The 12,853-nt window shown below is 49.6% G+C and overlaps 1 protein-coding gene across 7 annotated transcripts in view; it reads right to left on the minus strand.

Annotated features, from left to right (window-relative positions):
• Nucleotides 1–12,853, minus strand: part of BCL9L (BCL9 like) — a 174,305-nt gene that overhangs the window by 20,927 nt on the left and 140,525 nt on the right. For all 7 annotated transcript variants that reach the window (XM_076071239.1, XM_076071240.1, XM_076071242.1 and 4 more), the window contains 3 exons: nucleotides 11,293–11,584; nucleotides 8,537–8,791; nucleotides 7,818–8,036 (listed from right to left, as the gene is read on the minus strand). In XM_076071239.1, coding sequence (XP_075927354.1) covers nucleotides 7,818–8,036; nucleotides 8,537–8,791; nucleotides 11,293–11,584 — 766 coding nt within the window. The remainder of the gene's footprint in view (nucleotides 1–7,817; nucleotides 8,037–8,536; nucleotides 8,792–11,292; nucleotides 11,585–12,853) is intronic.

The raw sequence follows: 12,853 nt of genomic DNA on the forward strand, positions 1-12,853 counted from the left end.
GCAGGGGATCAAATACTTTTTTTCCCTCACTGTATATCATGACGGTGTAGAGGAGGGGATGCGTTCCAGATTTTTGGATAAATTTGTAAAATAACAAAAAATCAGGCCTAGAAACGTAAAAATTGTGGATAAAAAATCGTTTCTGATGATCTGAAAATGACGTCAGAAGAAGTGACGTCATTTATAAAGTGTCACGTCCACGTTCTTCCCAGCAAACGTTGCATTCATTGTTCATGTCACTTGTTACCACGTTCAACTATTCATGGTTCATGTCACTTGTTACCACGTTCAACTATTCATGGTTCATGTCACTTGTTACCATGTTCAACTATTCATGGTTCATGTCACTTGTTACCACGTTCAACTATTCATGGTTCATGTCACTTGTTACCACGTTCAACTATTGCATAACATAAACACACATTAATTCAGAAAATTTCAGACATTTTCCCATAAAATATTAAATCGGAAACATCCGATTCCCAAACTCATCCCTGGCACAGAGGTATGCAGAGAAGAATGTTCCCTGCTGAGCTTGTGGTGGCCATGCATGCAATATGCCATGCTCATGATCACCTGATGTCGGATCCAAAAAGCTCACAGTGCGCCGTGCTGGAGGTGCATGGGTTACGAATACATTATTAACAGGGCGGGAAGTCTGTTTTGAAAACGCAACAGACGGACAGGATATCCGTTTCAAAATGCCCAACGAATCGATAGCCAAAAAGGAAATTAAATTTAAATGCAGAAACGGACTCTTTGTATTGCACACACACCTTAAACTGACTTTCTGAGTTCTGCCCCTCGGCTTCTAAACCTGTTGACGCGATCAAGCTGCTTGCTGGCTGCACAAATGCACGTGCTCTTCTGTATTTTTCTCTCCTATGCCGCGTTGATAAGATACGCGGCAATTCTTTTGGAGCGGCAACAAACAGTCAAAACTGACGGCTGCCTTTTTGAGCCGCGAGCTGGCGGATCGCTCTGGCACCGCCGTGCGGACACGCGAGCGGGGTTGTGACCACGCGATCGATCGTTCGTTCCGCGGACACGCACGCTTTCACCGGCGGCACTCGTGTCGGTTTTCGGTAGAGAAAAAAAAAAGGCGGGGGCAGCATGGGCTGCGCAAGTTTGCGAGCATGCCAATCAAGCGGCTGTCAAGCTCTAACAACAACCGCCATTCGCCACTAAGTGGCGGTGACGTCACCACGACGCTTGTGCCAGGCCATGTGCACCTTGAGGCCACGTGAAGTGTCGAACGCCCGCTGGCAGGAGGTCACGGGGCAGACCCCCAGGTGCCACGGGTCGACTGATTGAGATGACTGGCTGATGCACCACCTGTGCCCCCTACTGTGCCAACCTGCTGTGCCCTAGCCACCCGGCGCTCCGCTCGTTGTTGTGAGCGTCGCTCCTCCGCCCTCCGTTGTTGTTGGAGGGCGACTGCCTCCAACTGCCCAGTAGCGTCCTTCACGAGCCTCCTCCACAGAGGCCGATCTTGACACCACTGGTACCAGTCATCGGCAAGTCCACTCAGCACCACGTCCTCCTGTACCACATCACTCCATCTCTTCTCTAGCCCGTGCCGCGCCCGTTTAGCCCCCTCGATCCGGCCGAACAAAAGCTGTTTCGGTATGTGGTGGCTGGGCATGCGGGCTACATGACCCAGCCATCGCAGCCTTGCCCGCCGGAGGAGCTCACCGATGGGACCTTGCCCAGATCTTCCAAGGATTTGTGAGCTCCTAATACAATCCAGCCTGGTTAAACCCAGGATGGATCGTAGGCAGGCCAGCCTAAATGTTTCTAACCGGCGAAGATGTTCCATTAGGGGGGTCCACGTTTCGCAAGCGTAGAGAAGGGAGGGAATGACCGTAGCCGAGAAGACCTGAAGCTTAGTGCGGAGCGACAGACCAGATAGCTTCCACACAGCGTTACGCAACCGATGAAAAGATATTGCCGCTCGACTGATTTGGAGTGAGACCTCTGCTGTTAAACTGGAGCCGGTCATAAGCACACTGCCCAGGTATGGGAAACTCTCCACTCTCTCCACAACTGCCCCATCACCGATTGGGAGTTGTGGGGGTGGAGTGTCCGATGGTACAAAATACCCAGGCAGGTGCTTAGTTTTGGTGGGGCTGATGGTAAGGCCCCATCTCTTAGTGGCACGCTCCAGTCTCAGCAGCAGCGTCTCCAACTCCTCCTCTGAATGAGCAGCTATTACCAAATCATCGGCATATATAACGTGGTTGAGCAATAGGGAGCCATCCCTTGACCGCACCCGGGCATCGATCAGCCTCCCATTATATCTGTACCATATGGAGATTCCCCCGGTACAGCTATTGAAGGCTTCACGAACTACGTGGTCAAAATAGATGTTAAATAATGTGGGAGCCAGAGGACATCCCTGTCGCACCCCAAGGTGTACAGGGAATGGCTCGGACTCCCGGCCACGTAGTTTTACCCGGGCCCGTTCACCATCATGAAGGTCCTTAATGATCGTGAGCAGAGGTTCAGGTACTCCAAAAGCACGAAGAACAACCCAGAGCCCAGGCCTACTGATGGTATCATAGGCCTTGACCAGGTCAATAAAGCAGAGATGTAGGTCTTGCTGGAATTCCCTACACCTCTGCTGTAGCAGACGGACAGAAAATATGGCATCTTTGCAGGACCGCCCTTTCCTGAAACCACTTTGGGGCTCCGCAAGCCTCTCCTCAGCGTTCATGGCAAGGCGATGTTGAATAATCCTTGCCAGGACCTTTCCCGGCACACTGAGGAGTGAGATGCCCCTGTAGTTGTTACAGTCTGTGCGGTCCCCCTTCTTAAAGAGGGGGACCACCAGGGCATCCTTCCAATCCTGCGGAACCCGTCCAGTGGCCCAGACTGTTGTTATGATGTCATATAGGGCAGTCTGTGCACAAACGCCACCCTCCCTCAGCATTTCGCTTGGGAGATCATCTCTGCCCGCTGCCTTTCCTGGTCTCAGACTCCGGATCGCCTTCAGTACTTCCTCAACAGATGGAACTTCAGCCAGCCACTCACAGGCGGTGACTTCTTCCAATATTTGATGCACCGCAGCCTCAATAGGGTCATCCTCACTTTGTGCCACGATGTTTTCCTGGCTGAGGAATTTTCCCTCCCCCAGGACCTCACAGAAATGCTCAGCAAATCTGCAAACCTGTTCCTGGGGGTCGGAGATTGGATCATCGTTTTTTTTTCCCTAATGATGGTAATAGGTGTGGCGCTGCAGGTTACTTGTTTGATGGAGTTAAATAGAGATTTGTGATCGTGGGCCACTGAGGCAGACTCCATCTCCTCAGTAACCCGCGACCACCACCCATCCTTGCAGCGCCTCACGGCTCTCCGAACCTCCGAGCGAAGGCTGTGGTAAGCCTCCTCATTCTCTGACGTGGGATTCTGTAGCCGATGACAGTGGGCCTGTCGCTTTTCTCAACCATCCTGAACACCTCCTCAGTCAGCCAGGGTCTCTGGGGAGGTCTGGACCGCGTACCCAAAGCAGCCATTGCAGCTGCATGAGTCACAGTCCTAAACCTCGCCCATTTACCTTCGACATCAGGAGTGGGGGACGATACCAACCCCAGCCGCAGGCGATGATGAAATTCTCGCTTGCAACTTTCATCAGATAACTGAGACCAGGCCACTTTTGGTTGGAATGGGGTCCTTGGTGTACACCCACCACCGGAGCGGAAGAATGGCAGGCGCATCTTACAGATGACAAGTCGATGGTCAGAGGGCAGATCAGCTCCATGGTAGGTCCTGGTGTCAAGGACATGGGCTTGCATCCGCTGGTCCGTCACTATGTAGTCCAGCAGATGTTCTTGCTTGGACCCGGCATGCATCCATGATGTTGTGTGGATGCGCTGATGCCGGAACAGCGTGTTGGTAATTACAAGCCCATGGGCTGCACAAAAATCTAGCAGCCTCCTACCGTTGTTATTGAGCTGATCCGGCCCATGCCCTCCAATCACTCCAGACCAGGTGCCAGCATCATAACCAACTCGGGCATTGAAGTAACCCAACAAGATGACTCTATCCCGAGGGGCCACTTTAGCCAGCACCTGTGACAGGAGGTCATAGAAGGCATCTGACCCATCGGCTTTGCCTGCATCCCTCCACGGATGTTCGTCTTCGGTGGGGGCATAAGTAACCACGACCACCAATCCTCGCCTCCGATTGATGGGAAGGCGAGCCCAAAGTAGCCTGGGGCTTACAGCTTCCCACACCTCACCGCCACGCTCCCACGCTTCTTTCATTCTTTGTGTTCAAAAGAAGAGCCACTCCCTGTTGTTTGACAGTCTGCTGCCCCGAGTAGAGGACTGTCCACCCCTCATGGTGGCAGGAGCCTGAACCGGTCCACCGGACCTCCTGAATGCCACAGAGATCCAGGCGGTACCGGTCCAGCTCCCGACAGAGGAGTGGCAGCCTCTCCTCCGCAGTGAGCGTTTGAACATTCCACGTGGCCAAACAAAGTGGCTTTTCGTTGTTTCTGGAGAAGCCCCGAGGGTAGAGATTCAATCTCCTGGCTCCGCCAATTGGGGTTTGGCCAGGAGACGTCATAGACGCCTGCCCCCCCCGGGGCCTCCGGCACAAGCTTATTCGTTATATATTTAAGTCGTAGTTTCGTGGTAATTTTTTGAAAGTGGAGGGGTTACCAGCCCCTCGCACCCATCCAGAGCCCCCGTTTAGCCCCTGTGGTGGTCACAGACGCCATGAGGGGAGGAGCCAATCGGAATTGGCCCTCCCCCCACAGCACTGTCCACGACAGAGTTTCCCGTCCGGCACCGCGAGGAGGTAGGGGGTTGTTCTGCCCTAACACGCACATACATACACACACACACACGTGGTGGGGCTGGGTGGGGTTTAACGGCGACGTTAGTCCAAGTCACGCAAGATGCTCTCACGTTCGCAAGCGCTGGTGCGAGACATGGCTTTGAGATCGGAACGTCAGCAAGGTGCCACGGTGGAGAGAAGTTAACTACTTCGCCTGGTATACAGGAGTGCATGGGTTCGATCCCGACACTGACGATGCCTGTATATTTGGAGTTTGCATGTCTCTCTTCCCGTGGTCGCGTGGATTTTTCTCCAGGTCCTCCGGTTTTTCCCTCCACATTTAGAATCAAGATGCGTTTAGAGTATTTGGCTGCTATCAATATCCACGTGATGAAAAGCCACTTCGTTGGGCTATCATTTGTGGCCAGGTCGCTTCTGAAAAAGAGCTACATAGCTCAGTGGGCCTTATCTAGTAAAATAAAAAAAAGATTTAAATAGTGGCTCGCTCAAGATTGTAATTGTACACGGAGCACGATTAGACATACACCCAAAAATCCTGGTTCAGAACAAACGTTTAAATGAGTAAGGGTCATAGGGGTTGATGTATTACTACAATGAACCAACTCAAAACAAACTGACTGCTTAAGCACAGCTTAATTACCATAACCTACCTTTTTTGCGGATACCTAAATACGCTCATAACTGTATTCTCCAGATCAAGATGCACTATTTATTGTATTTAAATGCAAAAGTTGTGGTGGGGGGGGGGGTATCTTATCATCCGTGAGGTGTGTGCGTGTGACCAGGTGTGTTTAACCTTATTGACACCGGGCACGAGCGTTGGGGGTGTGCGTCTTCAACTTTCCGAAGCGTCTTATAAAACCCAGAGAATACGGCAAAATACATCTCACATTTCTACCAGTTCTGCACGCCCACGCACAGCAGCCGGCCATTCGAGCCAATGAAAATTGCATTACGATGCTGTCATCCCCTGCTTAACGGGCCAATCTGCACACCTTGAAGAAACCTAATCAAAATATCTGCCGGGGGTGCCTCTGCGAGCGAGCGCGCGCGTCTCAGCGGGCCGTGGGGAGACAGTGGCTCTGTCGGCGTGGTGCAGCAATCGCTCCTTCTGTAGATAAAAGTGTCACGAGAGCGCTTATCGGTGAACCTGCCGCACGCACCTCCCCTTGCTCGTGCGGCACAATCGCAGCAGAGACGATTGCGTCGTCAGCCTCGACGGTGAAAACGGCGCGGCTATTACGGATCTCGGCCGCGTGAACGGAAACACGCCCAAGTCCCTGTGCGCACGTCGACGGAAGGTGCACTTGCACAAGTCTAAATTATTGTTCCGAGTTAGCAAAACAAAACGATATAGGTTTAACCGGATGACCTAACCTAGCGGGGCATCAAGTTCACGACAGAGGAGCTCAAGATCTTGCCGATTTGTACCAACGCACACGTTTCGGTATTCCCTGAAAGACGAGCCAATTCTTTATTGTGTGGACCGTGGATTTCACGCAATAGCTTGTGCAGATTTTACTGTTGGCCGCTTTTGCACAAGCACATCAAGAATGTGTATTCACGAGAGCTACGCCGAGTCTCAAGAATCTTTTAGAGGCGGGACCTTCATTGGACCGTCAGGTCAATTCATAGCGTGCATTGTTACATACGGGAGACCAGATCACCGAAATTCCGTCTATGTATGTTGACATTCTTTCGCACCGTACGTAGGCAACCGTGCTAATCGGAGGTGCGGAGAGAGCTTGTAGAGAGATATATTACAAAACAATTCTGTACGTATTGGTCAGCACTCGGGATGAGTTTCAGGATGAAACGTTTCAGATCTTCGCATTTAAGAGAAAGCTTTGGATTTTCAGATCACCATCCGATAGCTAACTCGACACCACGCAACACCATTTTTTCTTTTTTATGGGGAAACAGCTGAAGTGACATCACATCACTTTCTTTTTGAAATAATCTTTCATTGGGGTTTGTTTGTTTTTCTTCCTCCTGGATTCTCCAAAAGGTAGTATCTCAGCCAGAATTATTTGATATTTTTTAGATTAACCCGAAAATCATGAGCACACCCCAAGTTAGTACCGCGTATTCTGGACTGTGCTCTACTCGGCAGCATCGCAGACATAAGACGACGACAATGATGATCTGTGCGTGATCGCTCAATAAATAGATTAATTTTACCGACGGTGCGTTGCATTCAAAGCATGCACCAACCATTCGGCTTGGGGTGGAGCACCCAAAAAAGGGTAACAACCTTGACATGGGTCACCGTGCCTCTGAAGCCAAACAGAACTCCTCGTTTAACAAGTCCTGCTTCTTACAGACAGACCCAGAAGATCAAAAACCGCTACAGAAGTTTGCTTGCTTAAACAACTGCTGCTGGATTATACTGTTTAGCCAATAGGCCGATGGATAAAAAAATATATATTTTGATTATATGTGGAGACAAAGAACAGAGGTCTGTTTATATACGTTATTACACAACAACACGTTATGGGTTTGTGTACAAATCTAGGACATGTTTATTGGAATAGGCACTGGCTGAAGGTTCAGTGTGTCTCTCCTGTGCTGTTCCCTGCCGGTACATGTCAGCGGAAGAAGATTGCCATTGAATTGTGGAATAGGAAATAGCAGAATGAAGTTGAGCCTGTGCGCACGATGCCGCTTCTCACTTAAAGGGACGGCTTGTGCCAAGAGGAAGTGCTGACATACACTGATCATCAACCTCCAAACCTGGATCTGACACTCCTGGATGGATGGATCAAGCTGCCATTCAGGGGTTCCCCTCGGCTTAAACATAAAAAGTGATGTTTCCTTCCTTACGCTATTGGCACAGTAGAAATCAAGAATGAGATGTCATCAAGGCGAAAGCCAACGATGCGTATCAAGCAATTCAGATCCTGAAAATGCTGCACAGTAGTCACGCCACCTCCAAGACTTAGGTGCAAGTATTATTATTCTATTTTTATTATCGTGGACAACGCGGCAATGCATCAGACAGCACGGTAATGTACCTGGCACAATCTCGGAGTGATGCATTGGGCCGCCCAGGCTCATGGGCCCACTTCCGGCCGGGCTGTGAGCGGACAGCATGGCTGCCCCACCGGGCCCGTGCGCGAGGGCCTGCTGCCCCGCCAGGCTCATCCCCAGGGGGCTTCCTGCCGCCCCTGGCCCCAGAGTATTCTGGGAAGGAATCCTGCCAGGCCCCATGTGTCCTGTGTTCAGGCCGGGACCTTTGCAAGCCACACACACATAAAAAAAAAACAATAATTTTAACCATATGCTGCCACCGTATGCTCCGGATTATAATGCAGTTTTTTTTCCCCCTGTGTTTAACAGGAAAAGTTACGGGGCCGTCTTATAATCCGGAGGATGGATTTGTCTTCTGGATAACGTGATTTTGTCTAGTTGTTCAGTATCATATTCCAGGAGACGGTTTTACATAGCAATAGATTACCACCCAGCACACATAAGGCCACCACCAGCAGAGCTGCCACCCCGTCCTGGTTTTCCCAGATCGTCCTCTTTTTGTTGCCAGCAGCTCGTCCTGGGGGAATGTGCATGTCTTCTCGGGACAATTAAAGTTACGTTTTTTTGTCAGTTGCATAAAAGTAATAATACACAACTCCAGACAATAAATTTACACGTATTTCTCGCCTCTGCTGTCCGATAATATCACAAGATAATCTTCTTCCGACAGTATGTCCCGGAGGTGGCAAGCCCTCTAACTCACCGGCGAGGGGCGGCAATGCCGGGAGACCGGGCGAGCGGTCCGGCCCAGGGGGGTCGTCCTCGGAGCTTGCGATGGTCTTGATGGCGTCGTGGTAGAGCGGCGTGGAGCTGGGCATCGCGAACTGCGACATCCGCGACATGAGCGACAGGGGATGCTGCGAAGAGCTGGGTGGTGGCGGCAGCGGCGGCTCCTTGGTTGTGCACGGAAAGTTGGCGGGGCCGGCCACGCTCACCAGCTGCCCCGCCTGGCTGGTGCCTGCACTCGCCGGAGAAAAGGCACTGGCGTTGTTGACGACGGGATGCGTGTGGCCCAGCCGTGGCGTGTTTACCGCTCATTGCCGGAATACGAGGGCCCGGCCGCCGCCCTGGTTAATACTGCAGGTGTAATAAGTGTAAATGGCAAACTAAATTTTATTTAATTTTACAAGGTAGTGATACCCACTGAGCTATATAGCTCTTTTTCAGAAGCGACCAGGCCACAAATGATCGTCCAACTAAGTGGTTTTATCACGTCAAAATTTACAGCAGCCAAATACCCTGAGCGCGTCTTGATTCTAAACGTGGAGAGAAAAACCAGAGGGCCCGGAGAAAAATCCACGCGACCACGGGGGGAACACGCAAACTCCAAACATACAGCAGGCGTCAGCGTTGGGATCGAACCCACGACCTCCTGCGTACCATCGCGCCATCTCCTCCACAGTGGATGTTAATCAATGGGCAATCAACATGCATGCCAATTTGTTATAGGGATCTGCAGGGCTATGCCATGCTATTAGCAGCAGAGGACTACAGTAAATGCATCGACGTACTGCACTTATTTATGACCACGTCTATGTTTACCCATAGAGGAAGGGGCCACTGCCTGAAACGTCACATATAAATATTAAAAATAAACAATGGGGCACTTTAGATCTTGTGGCCCGGACATTATTATCATGTGTCCGTACCACATGTACTGAATTCAATAATGAGTGCATGCACATAACGACGACCGCTTGACGATTTGCTTGGGATATAGCGTTAAAGTGCTTTTCAATAACGCCTACAGACCAGGATGAATGTCTGGGATAGTGATAGGAATACAATGTGGGGATGTTAACTTCATCATAAAATTCCTGAGCGTACACAGAGATGATGCAACAGAAAACCTCCGCCCCACTCATTTCAACACCGCCGCTCTCGACAAGCTAACTCTTTGACCTCTGAAATTGCACTGTAAAAAGTTATTACATTTCTGTTTTCTTGCATCTGTTAATTAGGTCTGTGAGGATTTTATATGTTTTTAACTTCAAGTTTTTTTTGCCAACAAATCTGAAAGTTACTTTTTTCAAGATAATTTGCGTTGATAACTTTAACTCAAATATTGCCTTCTGAAACTCAGTTAAGTCGTTCTCGCGCGACCCATTTTAATATCTCGTAGACATAAAAAAAAAATCTTCAAAATTGTATTACTGTGCTCGCATATCAGTGCTTGCAGCCATACTCAAGGGGGCGAATTAAACGCAATTTTTATTTTATTTAATTTGTCGTATTTTCCACAATTTAATTACAATTGTGCTATCAGCGTCACGCCGGGATACATAGAATTATTTCGGATCTCTCGCAGAGCGACGCAATGGTGCGCGTTGGAGAACGGCTGCATAATACGCGCTCAACACAGTCGAGGGCGGCACTTTCCCCATTCGCTTTGCACATGAGCGAGGTTCGAAGCATGACATTTAAACCGATATTCTAATTCTCAGAGCTGGATTCTAGCAAAGTTATAGAACCAAATTTTATTTGATGCGATTTTTTTGGTGTGCAGTCATTGCTGATGGGGCTGAGACTATCAACTCAACGCACTCAAGAACCCAGTTTAATCGCAGACACACTTGACTGACTTCAAACTCAGGACCTTAGCTATGCAGGCTCAGCGCCCTAACCTTATAGCCACCCCGGCCACCTCTAAACACAAATTTAATCAGCTAAATTAATCAATGTGCACCCTTGAAATCTTCCATCTCTACGTTTGTCCAAACTATTGACTAAAAAACTCACAACACACAGATCCTATTAAACATTAAACAGCCCACATTAATATTACATGTGGTATTTCACATGGCCGCAAAACAAGCAATGCACTTTTGAACTTGTCTTTTTTTCTTTTACAATGACGACTGAATTACAATCCAATTCTTAAAGTGAAACGTGTCATCTATTATTCAGCACAATGAGACCATTACTTGACCCGAAAATTCACTCAAAGAGGTAAAATTTATTTTTCCGCAATCAAATAAAAAAAACTACTTGGATATTTTTTTTTATTTGCTAGGGGAATCCTGTGTAGATAAGTCTTATTAACAGTACAATAACAATGTAAGTGTGATCAAGTTGTGCTTTAATGTTACTCACTTGGGAATTGACTTCGGCACGCTGTACAATAAAGTAATGAAAAACACCGTATTGTCTCGATTATAAACGCACTGCGCCCATTCTATTTTAAAGCAAAATATTGGGGGTGCGTCTTGTAATCGGGTAGCATGTGTGTTCGTCTGTGACCAGATTTGTATAACTTCACTGACAAAAGATTGAGGTGCATCTTACTTTCCACAGCAATCTTCTAATCCGGAAAATACGGTATACACTCACTACGTTCTGGTCAACCGATACCGGCTATAATCTTCACGTACGTCGTGAAATCTGACGTTGCATCGAAGAAAAGTGACATCGCTTTGCCGACTCCGGTGGTCCTGATCGAGCCTAACGCAGCGTGCGCACCTGCATCCATGCCGGTGTGCGGTGGGGCCGGGGTTCCGCCGTGGCTTGCCGGGCCCTTGCCGTGCGTCGCCACGCCGCCAGGGCTCGGCAACGGCGGCAGAGCCTTGGGAGAGGAGGCCCACCCGGGCGACGGTGCCGGCAGGGACGACGCTGGCGAGCGCAGGTGGGCGGGTGAGCCCGCCGGAGACCGCCCACTCAGAGCCGAGCCGACACCGCCGCCACCTCCTCCTCCTCCGCCGCTGCCTCCACCTCCCACGCTCCCAGATGCAGAGGCCGCCAGTGCCGTTTGTGCCTGGGACGAGACAGCAAACGCTGGTTAATGCCGTGTTCCCATGACGACCACCAGGAAAGCGAGCTGGCTCAGTTTACGAAACCTGGTCAAGTGGGCCTGGCACAGATTGCCGCGGCAGAGTCGCCGGGCCTAGCCAGCTCGTTTTTAGTGGGCCAGGTAGCGCTCGCTTTGGTGACGTTTCTTCACGACACTAATGCATAAGAGGTTTTTTGGGGTTGGATCGCGTAAATTTATGTGTCGTTAAACCCGCCACCATCCGACACGGCCAACTAGGAAGGTGGACTTCTCCACAAATCTGGCTGTCGCCTGATGAAGCTGGTTGTAATTACTGGCGAAACGTCGTGCTCAGATTGTAAACGTTGTGGCTTGGCTCTCCAACACACCGGTTGTGCTGTGCTCGTGACGAATTTGCATGTTTTTTTTTTACGTGACAACCTTTACTAGTTGGCTGTGTCGGGTGGTGGCAGGTTTAACGACACATTTATGTATTTATGCGATCTAACCCAAAAAAACTCTTTTTATTTTCCAAGTAAGGTCCGCTTTGCTATACAACTTTCTTTCAGAAGCGACCTGGCCAGGAATGATAGCTCAATGAAGTGGATTATTACGTGCAAATTTATAGCAGCCAAATACTCTAAACGCACGTTGATTCTAAATGTGGAGGGATAAACCAGAGGACCCGGAAAAAAATCCACGCGACCACGGGGAGAACATGCAAACTCCAAATATACAGGCGTCAGGGTTAGGATCGAACCCACGATCTCCTGTATACCAGGCGAGGTAGTTAACATCTCATCAGGATCATAGCCCTGAGAGCAGTGAAACGAGGAACGAGCCAGGAGGGGCCATTATTGGCAAACATCTATTGTGGAAAACTGCTCGCAAAATGAAGGCTGGCCCAAAGTATATTTAGACAATGGGGGTGATGGGGTCAGAATCCCAGAAGGTCGATGTACACGTACAGCCCATGATGAACTCTTTAGAACTGCTTTTTGTGTTTAGTTTGTTGTCCTTGCCCCGCACCTCTGATTAGCGTGGTTGGCTACGTATGCATACCTGTGAATCCATTATCAGTGCCCACCTTATTACAGACCAATTCAGACATTATTGGTCATCCCGTGCCCGTTATAAATCTCAACGTTCATCCCACAAAGTCCCATCACAAGGGAGAAACAGACACTATTTTTTTTGCCTGTACAGAAACGGCTGTACGCCATATGGACCTGTCCAAGAAGACGGGTAAACCGTATAGGTTGATAGGTATGAGTA

The sequence above is a fragment of the Petromyzon marinus genome, chromosome 32, assembly GCF_048934315.1.
Source record: "Petromyzon marinus isolate PM22_M1 ecotype Great Lakes invasive population chromosome 32, UKy_Petmar_22M1.pri1.0, whole genome shotgun sequence".
NCBI classification, from domain to species: Eukaryota; Metazoa; Chordata; class Hyperoartia; order Petromyzontiformes; family Petromyzontidae; genus Petromyzon; species Petromyzon marinus.